Source organism: Polistes dominula, unplaced genomic scaffold, assembly GCF_049000335.1.
Source record: "Polistes dominula isolate Pdom_NZ unplaced genomic scaffold, Pdom_raw_medaka contig_49, whole genome shotgun sequence".
In the NCBI taxonomy this organism is placed as follows: domain Eukaryota; kingdom Metazoa; phylum Arthropoda; class Insecta; order Hymenoptera; family Vespidae; genus Polistes; species Polistes dominula.
The window spans coordinates 2,044,242-2,056,917 of record NW_028300914.1 but is presented as its reverse complement, the minus strand read 5'-3'; the positions used below and the strand labels follow the sequence as shown (position 1 = coordinate 2,056,917).

The following is a 12,676-nucleotide window of genomic DNA, read 5'->3' as shown; positions in this document are numbered from 1 at the left end:
CTGTTATTTTCTTTTTTTTTTTTTTTTTTTTTGTAATAAGCTTATCAAATTTTTGAGATATATTAAAGAGATGAATAAGATATATTAAAGAGATAAAGATAGATATTAAGAGATGAATTTAATTATAAACTATTTTTGTTGTGTTGTTGATATATTATTAGTGCCATTGTCAAAAATGTTTACTCATTTTAAGTATGTGGTCAAAAACTACACTAATTTTGTTTGGATCCATAAACCACCGATTTTTTTTTATCGATTATTATTATCAACAAAATATTGGTATATAAAATCACCATGAAATATAACAACATAATAGAAACGCAAAAGACAACAAATAAGAATTGATAAAACAAAATTTTATTTTTTATTTACAAAAAAAGAAAATAAATAAATTTATTTTTTTGTAAATGTAAAATTATCTCTTTTTGTAAATCAAACATTGTCTTTTTAATATAGATTTTTTAAATCATCATTACAATAGACATTTAGTTCCTTTAATACTCAAATCAGTTGGTAAATAGTGGCGTGTTGCTATAGAGGACTACACGTGTTGAACTAACCTCAAAAAATAACAAACTTGAAGATAAAAATATATGTGTATTGTTGGAAAAAAAATTGCTTTCTAATTTTTTTTATAAGAAAACAAGTAAATTTATTATATTTGTTATAAAAATGCCGAAAATACGTACCGAAAAGAAATCTCGTGTGCACAAGGAGGTTACAAGACAAGGTAAGAGAATATTTCTAAATTATTCATTATTTTTCTTTCAATATTTTCTTATGATTAATGAGATTTATTTTTTTGTTTTTTTTTCTATAGGTATTCAATTTAATAAGGATTTTGGTCAACATATTTTAAAAAATCCACTTATTATACAAAACATGGTTGAAAAAGCTGCTATTAGACCAACTGATGTTATATTAGAAATTGGTCCTGGTACTGGAAATATGACTGTTAAAATGTTAGATAAAGCAAAAAAAGTAATAGCATGTGAATTGGATCCAAGAATGGTTGCGGAATTGCAAAAACGTGTTCAAGGAACACCTTATCAATCAAAATTACAAATAATCGTGGGAAACGTATTGAAAATAGATTTGCCATTTTTTGATTTGTGCATTGCTAATATTCCTTATCAAATTTCATCTCCATTAGTTTTCAAATTACTTTTGCATCGACCTATATTTAGGTAATTATACATATATTTATATATTTAATTTAAATTTAAATGCTATTATCGTGTAATTAATTATATACCACGTGTTGTTGTGTGTTATATTTTATTATGAATTAATTTTTTGTTTTGTTTAGGTGTGCAATACTTATGTTTCAAAGAGAATTTGCAGAACGTTTGGTTGCACAACCAGGTGACAAATTATATTGTCGTCTCAGTATTAATACACAACTTTTAGCACGCGTAGATATGTTAATGAAAGTTGGAAAGAATAATTTTAGACCACCACCAAAAGTAGAATCTAATGTAGTTAGAATAGAACCACGAAATCCACCACCACCGATTAATTATACGGAATGGGATGGATTAACAAGGATTGCATTTGTTAGAAAGAATAAAACACTTGCTGCGGCATTTAAACAAACAACTGTAACAACAATGTTAGAAAAAAATTATAAAATTCATTGTAGCTTACACAATAAGGTATTGATCATTATTATTCTGTAAGATTGATTTTATTTCAAATTTATTTATTCATTTTATTCTATTCAAATATAGACTGTACCAGAAGATTTTGATATAAAACAAATAATAAGTAGAATATTGGTAAATGTTAAAGCAGAAGAAAAGCGAGCTAGGACTATGGATATTGATGATTTTATCAGGTATGTAAAAATGATCATATATCTATAATTAAAAGTCATATCAAATATAACATCTTTTCTTTTCAGTCTTTTACATGCATTCAATGCTGAAGGAATTCATTTTACATGAATAAAAAGAAATATTGTATGTGCATTATTTTCTTTCATGTAATTGTCAAAATTATGCAACCATTCGAAGAGAAAAATAAAAGAATGTTCATAATTGTTTTTTTTTTTTTTTAGAAAAAAAAAACATTGTAATATTTGTAAATAAATAATCAATATTTTGTATAAGCTAGTGTTTGTTTTATATTTAAATAAAACTTTTAAATTGAAAGAGTTTATCTAATTGTTACAACCATTATGGCACACCATTTGTGCTTTTATTTTGTATATTATTAAATGTTACTATTATATTCTTGGTTTTTATACTTTATTTAATTTATAAAGAAAAAGATAATTTTTTTTGTTACAAAGAAATAGCATTATATATATATACATACATACATAATACATGACATCAGCGTGTGTTCATAGTTTATTATCTATTCTACTTATAAAACATTTTGTTATTTTTTTTTTTTTTTATTATTTTTATTTTCCATTATTCTTATAATCATAAATAATAAAATTATATTTAATATCAAAATTATCACTCGCAAAATTCATATAGTTGTGTCTTTATGTTTATCATTTACATATGTATTCATTACATTATTTGCATTAAAAGATGAAACTGTATATATGCTTATTTCTTTGGGAATCACGTTGTATAGGAAAACAGTATTTAGATTTTTCTATAAAGCAATACATGATAAATTATTATTTAATATAAGATTATAAAGATGAATGTGTAATTTTGGAAAATGAAAACAAAAATAATATACACATATAGAATGTAACTATGTAAATATGAATAAAATTTTAATAATGAATTTCTTTTCTAATGAAATAATTCAATATCAAATGATTCAATTAATTCATTTTTAATTTTGACCTGTTTTAAGAAATATATTTCATTTATATAAATATTTAATCAATTAATTTTATTTCACATAAATATTGATAAACATTATTCAAACTTATTATGTCCATTTGTCCTCTTAATTTCTTTATATTTTCTTTTTTTATCATCCATTAATTTTTGTAAAATAGATATGCAAAACTTATATACATTATAACTTTAGTTAGTATCATCATATTTTAGTATGAAAACGTTCTTCTTGTTAATCAACTTAATAATATTATTATTTCAAAATCGTAAATAAGGAATAACTTTGTTTTAATAAAAAAAAAAAAAAAAAAATGAAATTTCCAAAGATTATTTTCATTGTATGTAACATTGTTAATAATAATTATGTGTATTTTTGTAATTACTCTATTTATAATTTTGTATTCATGCATTTACATTTATGCAACTTGTGCATTATTATATTATTTATTTTTTTTCTTTTCTCTTAATAACTGTATTAAAAAATAATCATTAAAGAAATTCTGCAGATAGTATTTATTATAAATGCTATATCATTTCATTGTGAATCATATTGCGATATATATATATATATATATATATATATATATATATATATTTTCGCTTAATTATTTCCTATTGATAATATAGAACAATAATATTTGAATTTTTTTCGATTACTATTGTATAATTCTATATATAATTATACTTTATTACATAAGTTTAAACATATACTTATAATCGACTAATATATCAGTACATTTTGCTTTTGTTAATTTTTATAAATATCCTTATATATAAATGACATGTTTTATGTTACACCATATTCATAAATATCTATAAACGATAATTATATATCGTATAAGATTATTACATTAATATAATAGTGATTATAATAATCTATAAAAGAAATGCGTCCATTAGCAATTTGAGGGATTACTTGAATTAATGAATCGAGGAAAAGTTCGTAACATTTTATAAATATATATTAGATATATAAATATCAAAATATACTAATGTATATTTATTTTATATATATATTTTTGTTTTAAATCGTTACGAACTTTACGGATAACCGGAAGAATAAAACTGTGTATATATATATTTATAAGAAAATCTGGACAAATTTATCAAAATGTTTCTTTTCTCTTTCTTTTTTTTTTTTTTTTTTTTTTTTTTTTAATAATAATGAACTAATAAAGCCAATAATTATGGGAGTGAACGAAAAAAATATTTACCGATGAATAATAAAAAATAATTCTTTTTTTATTTTCAACATCTTTTCATTTAATTAATTAACATATTTAAAAACTGTAGCAATGTAAACAATTGTCATAGCAAGATAAAATTTAAATAATAAAACATTTATTGTGATATATCTTGTAATAGTGTGATAAATAAACCTTATATATATATATATTTTTTTTTTCAGAAAAGAGATTATTAAGTTTTATGACAAAATTAGTCCGAATTAGAACTATAATGCCCCCTTGCATGTGACAATTCCATTTTAGATTTCATTTTTGATAAAGAGTTTCGATATTTAACTTTTCTACGACTCATGCGTGCTGTACGTTTCCATTCGTTGCATAAATTATTTTTAGAATCGGAATGTTTCCACCATGTTTCACTATTATATGATGCAATTGTATCTGATGAACTTGAATTAGAGGTGGAAGATCTGCTACGAGATCTGCTACGGGATCTGCTACGAAAACTGCTACGAGATCTGCTATGGGATCTACTAGGAGATCTGCTACGGGATCTGCTACGAGATCTACGAGATCTGCTATAGGATCTGCTACGAGATCTGTTATGAGATCTGCTACGAGACCTACTACGAGATCTGCTATGAGATCTGTTACGAGATCTGCTACGAGACCTGCTAGAAGATTTGCTACGAGATCTGTTACGAGATTTGCTACGAGAACGTCTTGTCTTTTTATCTTTACATGAATGTTTTGATCTTCTTTTATATTTTTTGTATGAACTATCTGAATAATTGCTAATTTGACTATTGGAACGTGTACTACTACTTTCTCTTTTTAATAACATTTCATTTAACAACATATCTTTATTTTCACTTTCATATTCAGTTTTATATTTATGAACTTGCCGTTTTTTACGGGTAGATCTTCTGGTCTTTTTCGGTATATGTGGAGATTTGCTAGTACTTCTGGTTCTAGATCGTTTATTTTTCCTATATTTGTAGTTCTTTCGACGAGAATCATCTAATGATGTTGTATCAGTCGTTGATCGTGATTTATCTTTATTTTTGTTTTCTTTTTCAGTTTTATCAGTAACATATTTTAAAACCCATACAGGCGGACTATTATTACCATCTATAGTTCTTAACCTTTGTTTAACAGGTTCATATTTTCGTGCTTCTTTACTTTCATTGGATGTTTCACTGCTGCTAGTACTACTACTGCTGCTGCTGCTAGTACTAGTACTGTTGTAACATCTATTGCTACTGCTATTAGTATTAATATTACTGCTAGTATTATTAGCACCAGTCTTGCTGCTAATACTAGTAGTACTGGTACTGCTGCAACAGCTACTGCTACTAGTACTGCTGCTACTGCTGCTGCTGCTGCTACTGCTACTACTACTGCTACTACTACTAATGTTATTGATATTATTTTCCTTGTATTTCACTTCTTTTTTGATTAAATCCCTACGCACTTTTACCTTAGCTTTATTTGAAGAATTGCTTTCTTTTCTTGATTTAGTTTCATTCAATTTCTTTTTCCTATCTTCATCCAAATTAGATTCGCTAGAACTACTTAGTTTTGTTTTTCCATGTTGACTGTTTCTTCTACTACTACTTTTATTTCTAAAATCACTTTCAACTGATGATACACTTGATACACTTCTGTCCGTTCTTTTACGACGTTTGGCATTACCATGTTTACGCCTTTTATTATTAATCTTTTTCTTCGACGATTTTTTTACATGACCACGACATTTTCTACTTCTTCTAGGATTGTAATCACTATCCGACGAATCATCGCTTAAAGTAGATGAACTTTCTGAAATACTTGCCATAAAGATTTCACTATTTGTCTTATTAGGTAATTCCTTTTTAGAACTAAATGATGTACTAGCTTGAGGAACATCTTCTGTAAGAGAATTTCGTACAGACCTGTTAAATTAAATAATAATCATTTAATTACCCAAAATAATATCATTAAGTTCAAACAAATACATTATAGTTGAATTTAAAAAGTTCATGTAAAATAAACTTACTCAGTTTTATTGTTAGTTACATAAACTGCATTAGTATCCTCAGGATCAGAAGAGTCTAATTCTATAATTTCAGGTGTTCTTTCATGACGAGGTTTGACATAACAAATAACTTCACATTCATCATCCGAAGATCCAGATGATATTGTTAAAACATCTGGTACAGTATATGGTTCTTCTAAAGGGAAAGCTTGTGCAACAGTACTAGGTCCTAAAGTAATTCAATATTATATTAATATTTGCTAGAACATTTTGAAAATAATTATTTGTTTATAATTACCAGGCATATTAATTGGAAGTGGTACTACACCAGGTATTTCAGTATTCACACGTAAGTCAATTGCTTCGTCAAGTACATGAACATCTGAATCATCGGAAGAAGTACTACTGTTACTAGATACAGGTGAAACAACATGTGGAACGTATTCTCTTGATGATAAACCTGTCACAAAATATATACATTTTTTTGTTTATTATTGTTTTCAGTAAATTATTAAAACAATTCACACACACACACACACAATATAAATATATATATATATAAACCTTGATATAAATAAGTAACAGCTTGATCATATGAACTTATATCATAATTAGTTCCTGCAAAATTAAATAATTCGTGTATGAAATGTTCAGTATGTACACCAAAAAATGGCCGTACAATATTTTGAAATTGAAGACTTCTAATATCATGAATTGTTAATGCATTCATAATAATTCTTAAAACATGTGGAATATGTCTTGGTCTGTTACTAATTAATATTTGTAATTCTCTATTTAACCATGGAACAAGACGATCCAATTCTCTTGGAAATCTCCTATAAAATATAATTTATATATTGAACTAGTTTTTATTATAAACTTAGAAAAAAAAATAAAGATCATATCAAAATATTTACCGATAGTAATCAGCACTACATTCTTGAAAACGTCCAGGTAATGAAGTAGCCCATATTCCATGTGTATATATAGTACGACGTAAAGTTGGATTAATTCGTCTTCTAGGATCATCTCTTGGTACTTCTGATAGTAAAGCGTAAAAACGATCTCTTGTAGCCTCTTGTAATTCAGCATTTTGGATAAAACGACGATGATTATCAGGCATTGTTGTTCTATAAAGGTTAGGTTAAAACCAAAGTTATCAAATATTTTCAATATATTGTTCAAGTTACCAAAATATTAAATATATTTGAATATATATTTTTATAAAAGATAACTTTGATATATATATATATATGATTTATATTTTACTAAATAAACTTATAGAATAATAGTCTAAGTAAGATAAAAAATAAATTATATTCTACCCATAGATGAAACGACGTTGTTGATTGATAACCCAATTAGCATCTTCAAAATCATCATCCAAATGATGAATTGTCATAGCAGGTTGTGGAAGTTGATTTGCAAATTCGCGTGGTACATGATATTGATCATAATCTTCTTCTGATCTCACATTATGTATGATTGATTTGAAGGTTTGTTTGCATAACGGACATTCTGTTTTTATTTTAGACCATTGTAATAAACAATTAAAACAAAACTGATGTAAACAACTGTCTGTAAATGATGTGTTGATTAATTTCCCAAGACATATACTGCAATTTGGTGGCGGAGAAGCTGCTTCTTCGTTTCGTTCATTGTTATCCGAGTTTTGTACAATTCCTTCAGATTTAACTGGTTCTGCAGTAGCAGAAGTTGAATCCTTTACTTGCAGTGGACCCTCCATCGTATTTAAATATTTGATTCCAATCAAACAATCATCTGTTGAAATTATTATTACAAAATCTTGTAAAACAATTTTAATAACTTTTTCATATTGCCTAATATTATCAAAATAACTATTTCAACTTTTCATATAATCATCTCACATGGATAAATAATAAAAGTTAGCTTGAATTAAATATAAAAATATAAAGATAATAGATACTAGATAAATATACAATATGCATTAAAAATAATATATATATATATATAAATAATAAATGAAAATGTTTCTTGTAATAATCAAAAACATGTACATAAGAATGGATTTAAATCCGTTAATATTACATATACATACAATTGTTAATATAATCAAATATAAATATAGATATTTACACAAGATTACACAAGATTACACTTGATACATGTATACGTTAAAATTATTATTATTATTTTTATTTTTTTCTTTTCTCCCCAAGATTATTTTCAAAATGAACGCACAAATATTATTAAATTATCCTTTAAGGACGCGTATACCGCATTATGATATTAATTCTAATATTATTAAACTATCATAAATACTCCGTACAATAATAATATGTCTTCTTACGAATATTAAAGTATAAACGATATTTATATTTGACTAACGCTATGAGAAAATGGATTCGAAAAAAAATTATGAAAAGAATAAAACGTCATAAATTAACAATGCTTCATTTACATTTTGCGAAGTAACAATACTTTTTTATGATTTATGTATTTGAAATGATTAAAAATGTAAAAACAATTGACGTAATATTAATATCTTACCTTAAAAACTAAAGATAGCAGTAAAATGCGTCAAATTTTCGATAGAGTTCAATACTGTTTAATGAATATGATTCTTTTCACAACTCTCGACATTCGACGACCATAAGGCAAAAAAAAAATCTGTCAAGTTGGTATCACAATGAAATATATAAATGATACAAGAATCGAACTGCTTATATTTTCTTAGTTTACTAAGAGCCATCTATAAATACTATATATGTTTTCTTTTTTACCTTATTTGATATATACAATTATATTTATATTTCAAGAATATTATTCTAATATTATTAATATTAATATTATAAAATTACTTTCTATTTTAATAATATTTAACATTTATTTTCAAAATATTATGGTTCTTCAATTGACTTCACTTTAGTTATATTACAGAAACTCATCGTTATATCATATATATATATATATATATATATATATATATATATATTAATTTAAAAATATTATTGTTAAATAAGTGTTATATAATCATTGAAATTTATGATAAATATGTACAAATAATAAGAAATACAAATAAACATCTTTTCAATCATCTGATCATGTAATATATGTTATTGTAAAGAATATTTTTGACTAGACGTTTGGCAATACTGCTTATGGTACATTTTCGTACTTTATCCAGCAAATATTTAAAGAAGAGGTGGTTCTTGTCTTACTTGTATGTACTTTTTTTTTTTGATACAAATTGATGAAATATTTTACGCGCGACAAAATAAAAAGTAATCTATATCTAAATCTCTTATTCTATAATATCTAGCACCTTGGTGACACGAGATAATAAATTTAAACAACCATGGCGTTATGTTATACTAGGTATTATATGTTAATTCATTTGATTTCATTGATCAAACCTTTAAATATTAATTAAAATATGTTTTTAGACTTATTTGTCGACGAGGTATTGGTTTTCAACATTTTCGAGGTTTATTTACAAGCAAGTGAGTATTAATGTATTACGTAATTATATAATGTTATGCTATTTGATCATCTGACTGTCAATTATGATTCATTTTTATAATTTATCCAAACATTAATACATCTCTATTTATTTGTATATTTATGAAAATAATCATTCATATTAAAATTAATATATAAATATATATATTAAAATGTCATACTTTTTATATTAAAGAAAATGATAAATAAATAATACACATTACAAATCAAATTAAAATTCAATATGTTACAGTTCACTAACTACATCATTATCACAACCAGTATGTGCTAACAGTAATGTCTGTGAAACATATGATGAAAGGAATATGCGTCTTAAGAGACCAATGTCACCACATTTGACTATTTATCAAGTGCAATTAACATCATTGCTTTCTATATCTCATCGTACAACTGGTATAATATTGTCAAGTTATGCTATGTTTTTAGGACTTGGTAAGTACACATAATTTTATATCAAATATCAATACACTTTGATGATATTTATTTTGTTTAATGTTATTATAAAAATATCTTTTATTTCTTGTATATTTCAGGTACTCTATTTGTACCAGGTGGAATACCTTGTGTTATAGAACTCATAAATGAATTAAATTTACCCGTAGCTTTACTCTTTGTAAGTAAAACATTACTTGCATTTCCTGCTACGTTTCATACATTCAATGGATTTCGACATTTGGTAAGAAGTTAAAAAATATGATAATTGGTTGTGCAATATAGATAGCAATAAAATAGAACATTATTTTTAGAATAAATCTTATCTATGTTCTATAATTACAGGCTTGGGATTTAGGAATGTTTCTGACAATTAAACAAGTATATTCAACGGGCTATGCTGTAACTGCTTTAGCAGCTATTTCTGCCATTGTTTTAGCAGCTTTGTAAAAAGAAAAAAGCACTGAAACTAAGTGCAGTAATTGAGAATTTATTTATTTTTTAGAAATTCTTTGTTATTTATGGATGTGCATCATATCATCTCATCCTATAATATTAGTATTGTATGAAATAAAATAAGTTATTATAGAGATACATTATTTCTAAATTCTTCTGTATTATTGTTTCTTATTCGTTAATGTTTATTTCTAAATAACTTTCAATGTGTGTGTGTTCATTTATTTAGAAAAATTATTGTAGAAGAAATTTCGAAAACGCGAATTTTATGTTAAGACCACAATGCCAAAATTGTACTCTTCTCAATTACAAAATACTTCATATATTTCGGACCTTTTGTAAATAATAAAACATTTATAATTACATAATGTTTCATGGTTAAAATAGATCATTGTTTCGATCTTTTATATCAATAGCTTTGATTAAATAATTTAGAATCATATAAAATCTTCGAGAGAGGAATCCATAAATTTTTTATATACAGCCATGAACCTAGCAATAAAAGCCTCCAAATGAAAAATAGGTTTTGATCCGTTCAACATTCTATGCTCATATTCTGCGGCTATGAATATTATTTCACTTTTTAATTGAAAATCACAATTTTTTATACATTCCTGTAATAATCCTTTAAGAATGACATCGCAAGGTATTAAATGCGTTAACAATTCGTAAAGTCTTTTTCTAATGTCTAATAATTTCTTTGGTGTTTGTTCTGTTATCATCATATTAGCTGTAGTACGAATAAATGTTTGCCAATCAGGTTCAGAAATCTTTTGATTAGCAGTAAATGGATACCTGAATTGTAACAACATTAAAATTGTTATTGGAAGAAAGAAATTGAATTATTGGATTAATTAAAAATATTTAAATTGTACATACTGTTCAACTTTACAAGCTTCTAGCATCAATATTGCTCTTCTGAGATTTCTTCCACTAGCATTAGCAAGTCTGGTAGCAAATTCATCCGGTAAAGTTATACTTTCACGTTTACATACTGATTGTAAAATAGATTTAATTTCTGTTATTGTTGGTGCAGAAACACGTATTCCTAGACACCGAGATCTAATAGCTGGTGATACACGAGATATAGAATTTGCGCAAAGAATTAATCTGCACGTAGCAATATACTTTTCCATAGTTCTACGAAGTGCATGTTGTGCATCTTTTGTAAGTTGATCCACGTTTGTTAACAAAACCACTATTTGAAAAATCAAATAATTTATCAAACTACACTTTCAATTAGCATTTGTTTTAACATGTTATACCTTTAAATTCTTTTTGTCCAGATGAATCAATCTGATGAGTTTGTGCTGTCATTTTAACTAAATCCATTACAACAACTTTATCATATATATTTACATCACTGGGATTAACTTCTATGTGATAATTACTACTTATAGTCATTATTTCCAATTTTTTCTTCGAAGGTGTCTGTAACAATGTCATGAAGAAATGTAATCAACATATTATTTAGCAATTAATAGTTAATTATTTATTGAATAAACATTATACCTCAAAACTCATATTTTCCATTCGTAATCTTTCAACACCAGAACCATATAATTCTTTCAAAATACACATTATTCTAGTTTTCTTTCCAGCACCAGAAGGTCCATATATTAACAAATGTGGAAAATCACCTTTGTGTACCTTTTATTATAAATAAAATGTTATTTATATTTATATATACATTATAAATAATTAACAGATTACAAGTACGTGCATTTAATGAAGCTATATTTATATGACGTTACGTTTTAATTATTTTTATAAACTAAATATTATCAAAAATAAAGAAAAAGGCGGGAATGCTATACAATCAAAAACAAAGTCCAACTGTGTTTGCCTGTCCGGCATATTACAATTTCTTGACAGTTACCATATTTTTAAGATATTCCGCTTGTTCTTTATGATAATCTAATTTAGAAAATGTTGTTGGCCGATATTTATCTACCCACAGACTCATTTTCTTTCGATTTTATTATAAAGATGTATGAAATATAATTTACGACCTTTCTTCTTCAGTCACTTATAAAAGTTTAGTTACGTATTCCGTAACTATACATCATAACCAATAATATCATTGCGCGCGAAAATTTAAAAACGAAACATCTCATACACACATACATATAATAAATATTATAGGAAAAATTATTTAATTTATTTTAATAATTAATAATAATTAATGTCATTATTATTTTATATATTTTGACAGTTATTCTTTGATAAATAATTTGTAATTTAGTGGATACGTGCAAGTGCATCTTTTT

General features: G+C 25.2%; 4 protein-coding genes across 4 annotated transcripts; 2 read left to right on the top strand and 2 right to left on the bottom strand.

Annotated features, from left to right (window-relative positions):
• Positions 1-500: 500 nt before the first annotated feature.
• On the top strand, positions 501-3,975 carry LOC107066786 (putative dimethyladenosine transferase). The gene is made up of 5 exons (XM_015321723.2): positions 501-730; positions 821-1,187; positions 1,310-1,655; positions 1,731-1,837; positions 1,904-3,975. The coding sequence occupies exons 1-5, from the start codon at positions 673-675 to the stop codon at positions 1,944-1,946; spliced, it is 921 nt and encodes a 306-aa protein (XP_015177209.1). The 5' UTR covers positions 501-672; the 3' UTR covers positions 1,947-3,975.
• Positions 3,690-8,674, bottom strand: LOC107066863 (uncharacterized). Its single transcript, XM_015321878.2, has 7 exons — positions 8,547-8,674; positions 7,340-7,796; positions 6,932-7,144; positions 6,579-6,850; positions 6,313-6,474; positions 6,036-6,243; positions 3,690-5,931 (listed from the first exon to the last, which is right to left on the bottom strand). Exons 2-7 carry the CDS (start codon positions 7,759-7,761, stop codon positions 4,248-4,250), a joined length of 2,961 nt encoding a protein of 986 aa, XP_015177364.2. The 5' UTR covers positions 7,762-7,796; positions 8,547-8,674; the 3' UTR covers positions 3,690-4,247.
• A 367-nt stretch (positions 8,675-9,041) lies between these two features.
• Positions 9,042-10,544, top strand: LOC107066862 (succinate dehydrogenase cytochrome b560 subunit, mitochondrial). Its single transcript, XM_015321876.2, has 6 exons — positions 9,042-9,219; positions 9,319-9,374; positions 9,443-9,499; positions 9,751-9,950; positions 10,052-10,194; positions 10,296-10,544. The coding sequence occupies exons 2-6, from the start codon at positions 9,355-9,357 to the stop codon at positions 10,398-10,400; spliced, it is 525 nt and encodes a 174-aa protein (XP_015177362.1). The 5' UTR covers positions 9,042-9,219; positions 9,319-9,354; the 3' UTR covers positions 10,401-10,544.
• A 149-nt stretch (positions 10,545-10,693) lies between these two features.
• RfC38 (replication factor C subunit RfC38) lies at positions 10,694-12,449 on the bottom strand. The gene is made up of 5 exons (XM_015321875.2): positions 12,286-12,449; positions 11,919-12,056; positions 11,672-11,837; positions 11,286-11,604; positions 10,694-11,201 (listed from the first exon to the last, which is right to left on the bottom strand). Exons 1-5 carry the CDS (start codon positions 12,370-12,372, stop codon positions 10,844-10,846), a joined length of 1,068 nt encoding a protein of 355 aa, XP_015177361.1. The 5' UTR covers positions 12,373-12,449; the 3' UTR covers positions 10,694-10,843.
• Between the last annotated feature and the right edge of the window lie 227 nt (positions 12,450-12,676).

Coding starts and splice junctions, on each gene's coding strand:
- LOC107066786 (XM_015321723.2), top strand. CDS start 673: ATGCCGAAAATACGTACCGAAAAGAAATCTCGTGTGCACAAGGAGGTT. Junction 731..820: donor CAAGGAGGTTACAAGACAAG/GTAAGAGAATAT, acceptor TTTTTTCTATAG/GTATTCAATTTAATAAGGAT. Junction 1,838..1,903: donor GATATTGATGATTTTATCAG/GTATGTAAAAAT, acceptor TTTTCTTTTCAG/TCTTTTACATGCATTCAATG.
- LOC107066863 (XM_015321878.2), bottom strand. CDS start 7,761: ATGGAGGGTCCACTGCAAGTAAAGGATTCAACTTCTGCTACTGCAGAA. Junction 6,851..6,931: donor TGTAGTGCTGATTACTATCG/GTAAATATTTTG, acceptor TATATTTTATAG/GAGATTTCCAAGAGAATTGG. Junction 6,244..6,312: donor ACTTCCAATTAATATGCCTG/GTAATTATAAAC, acceptor GAATTACTTTAG/GACCTAGTACTGTTGCACAA.
- LOC107066862 (XM_015321876.2), top strand. CDS start 9,355: ATGGCGTTATGTTATACTAG. Junction 9,375..9,442: donor ATGGCGTTATGTTATACTAG/GTATTATATGTT, acceptor ATATGTTTTTAG/ACTTATTTGTCGACGAGGTA. Junction 9,951..10,051: donor TGCTATGTTTTTAGGACTTG/GTAAGTACACAT, acceptor TGTATATTTCAG/GTACTCTATTTGTACCAGGT.
- RfC38 (XM_015321875.2), bottom strand. CDS start 12,372: ATGAGTCTGTGGGTAGATAAATATCGGCCAACAACATTTTCTAAATTA. Junction 11,838..11,918: donor TGGAAAATATGAGTTTTGAG/GTATAATGTTTA, acceptor ACATTGTTACAG/ACACCTTCGAAGAAAAAATT. Junction 11,605..11,671: donor TGGACAAAAAGAATTTAAAG/GTATAACATGTT, acceptor TTTTTCAAATAG/TGGTTTTGTTAACAAACGTG.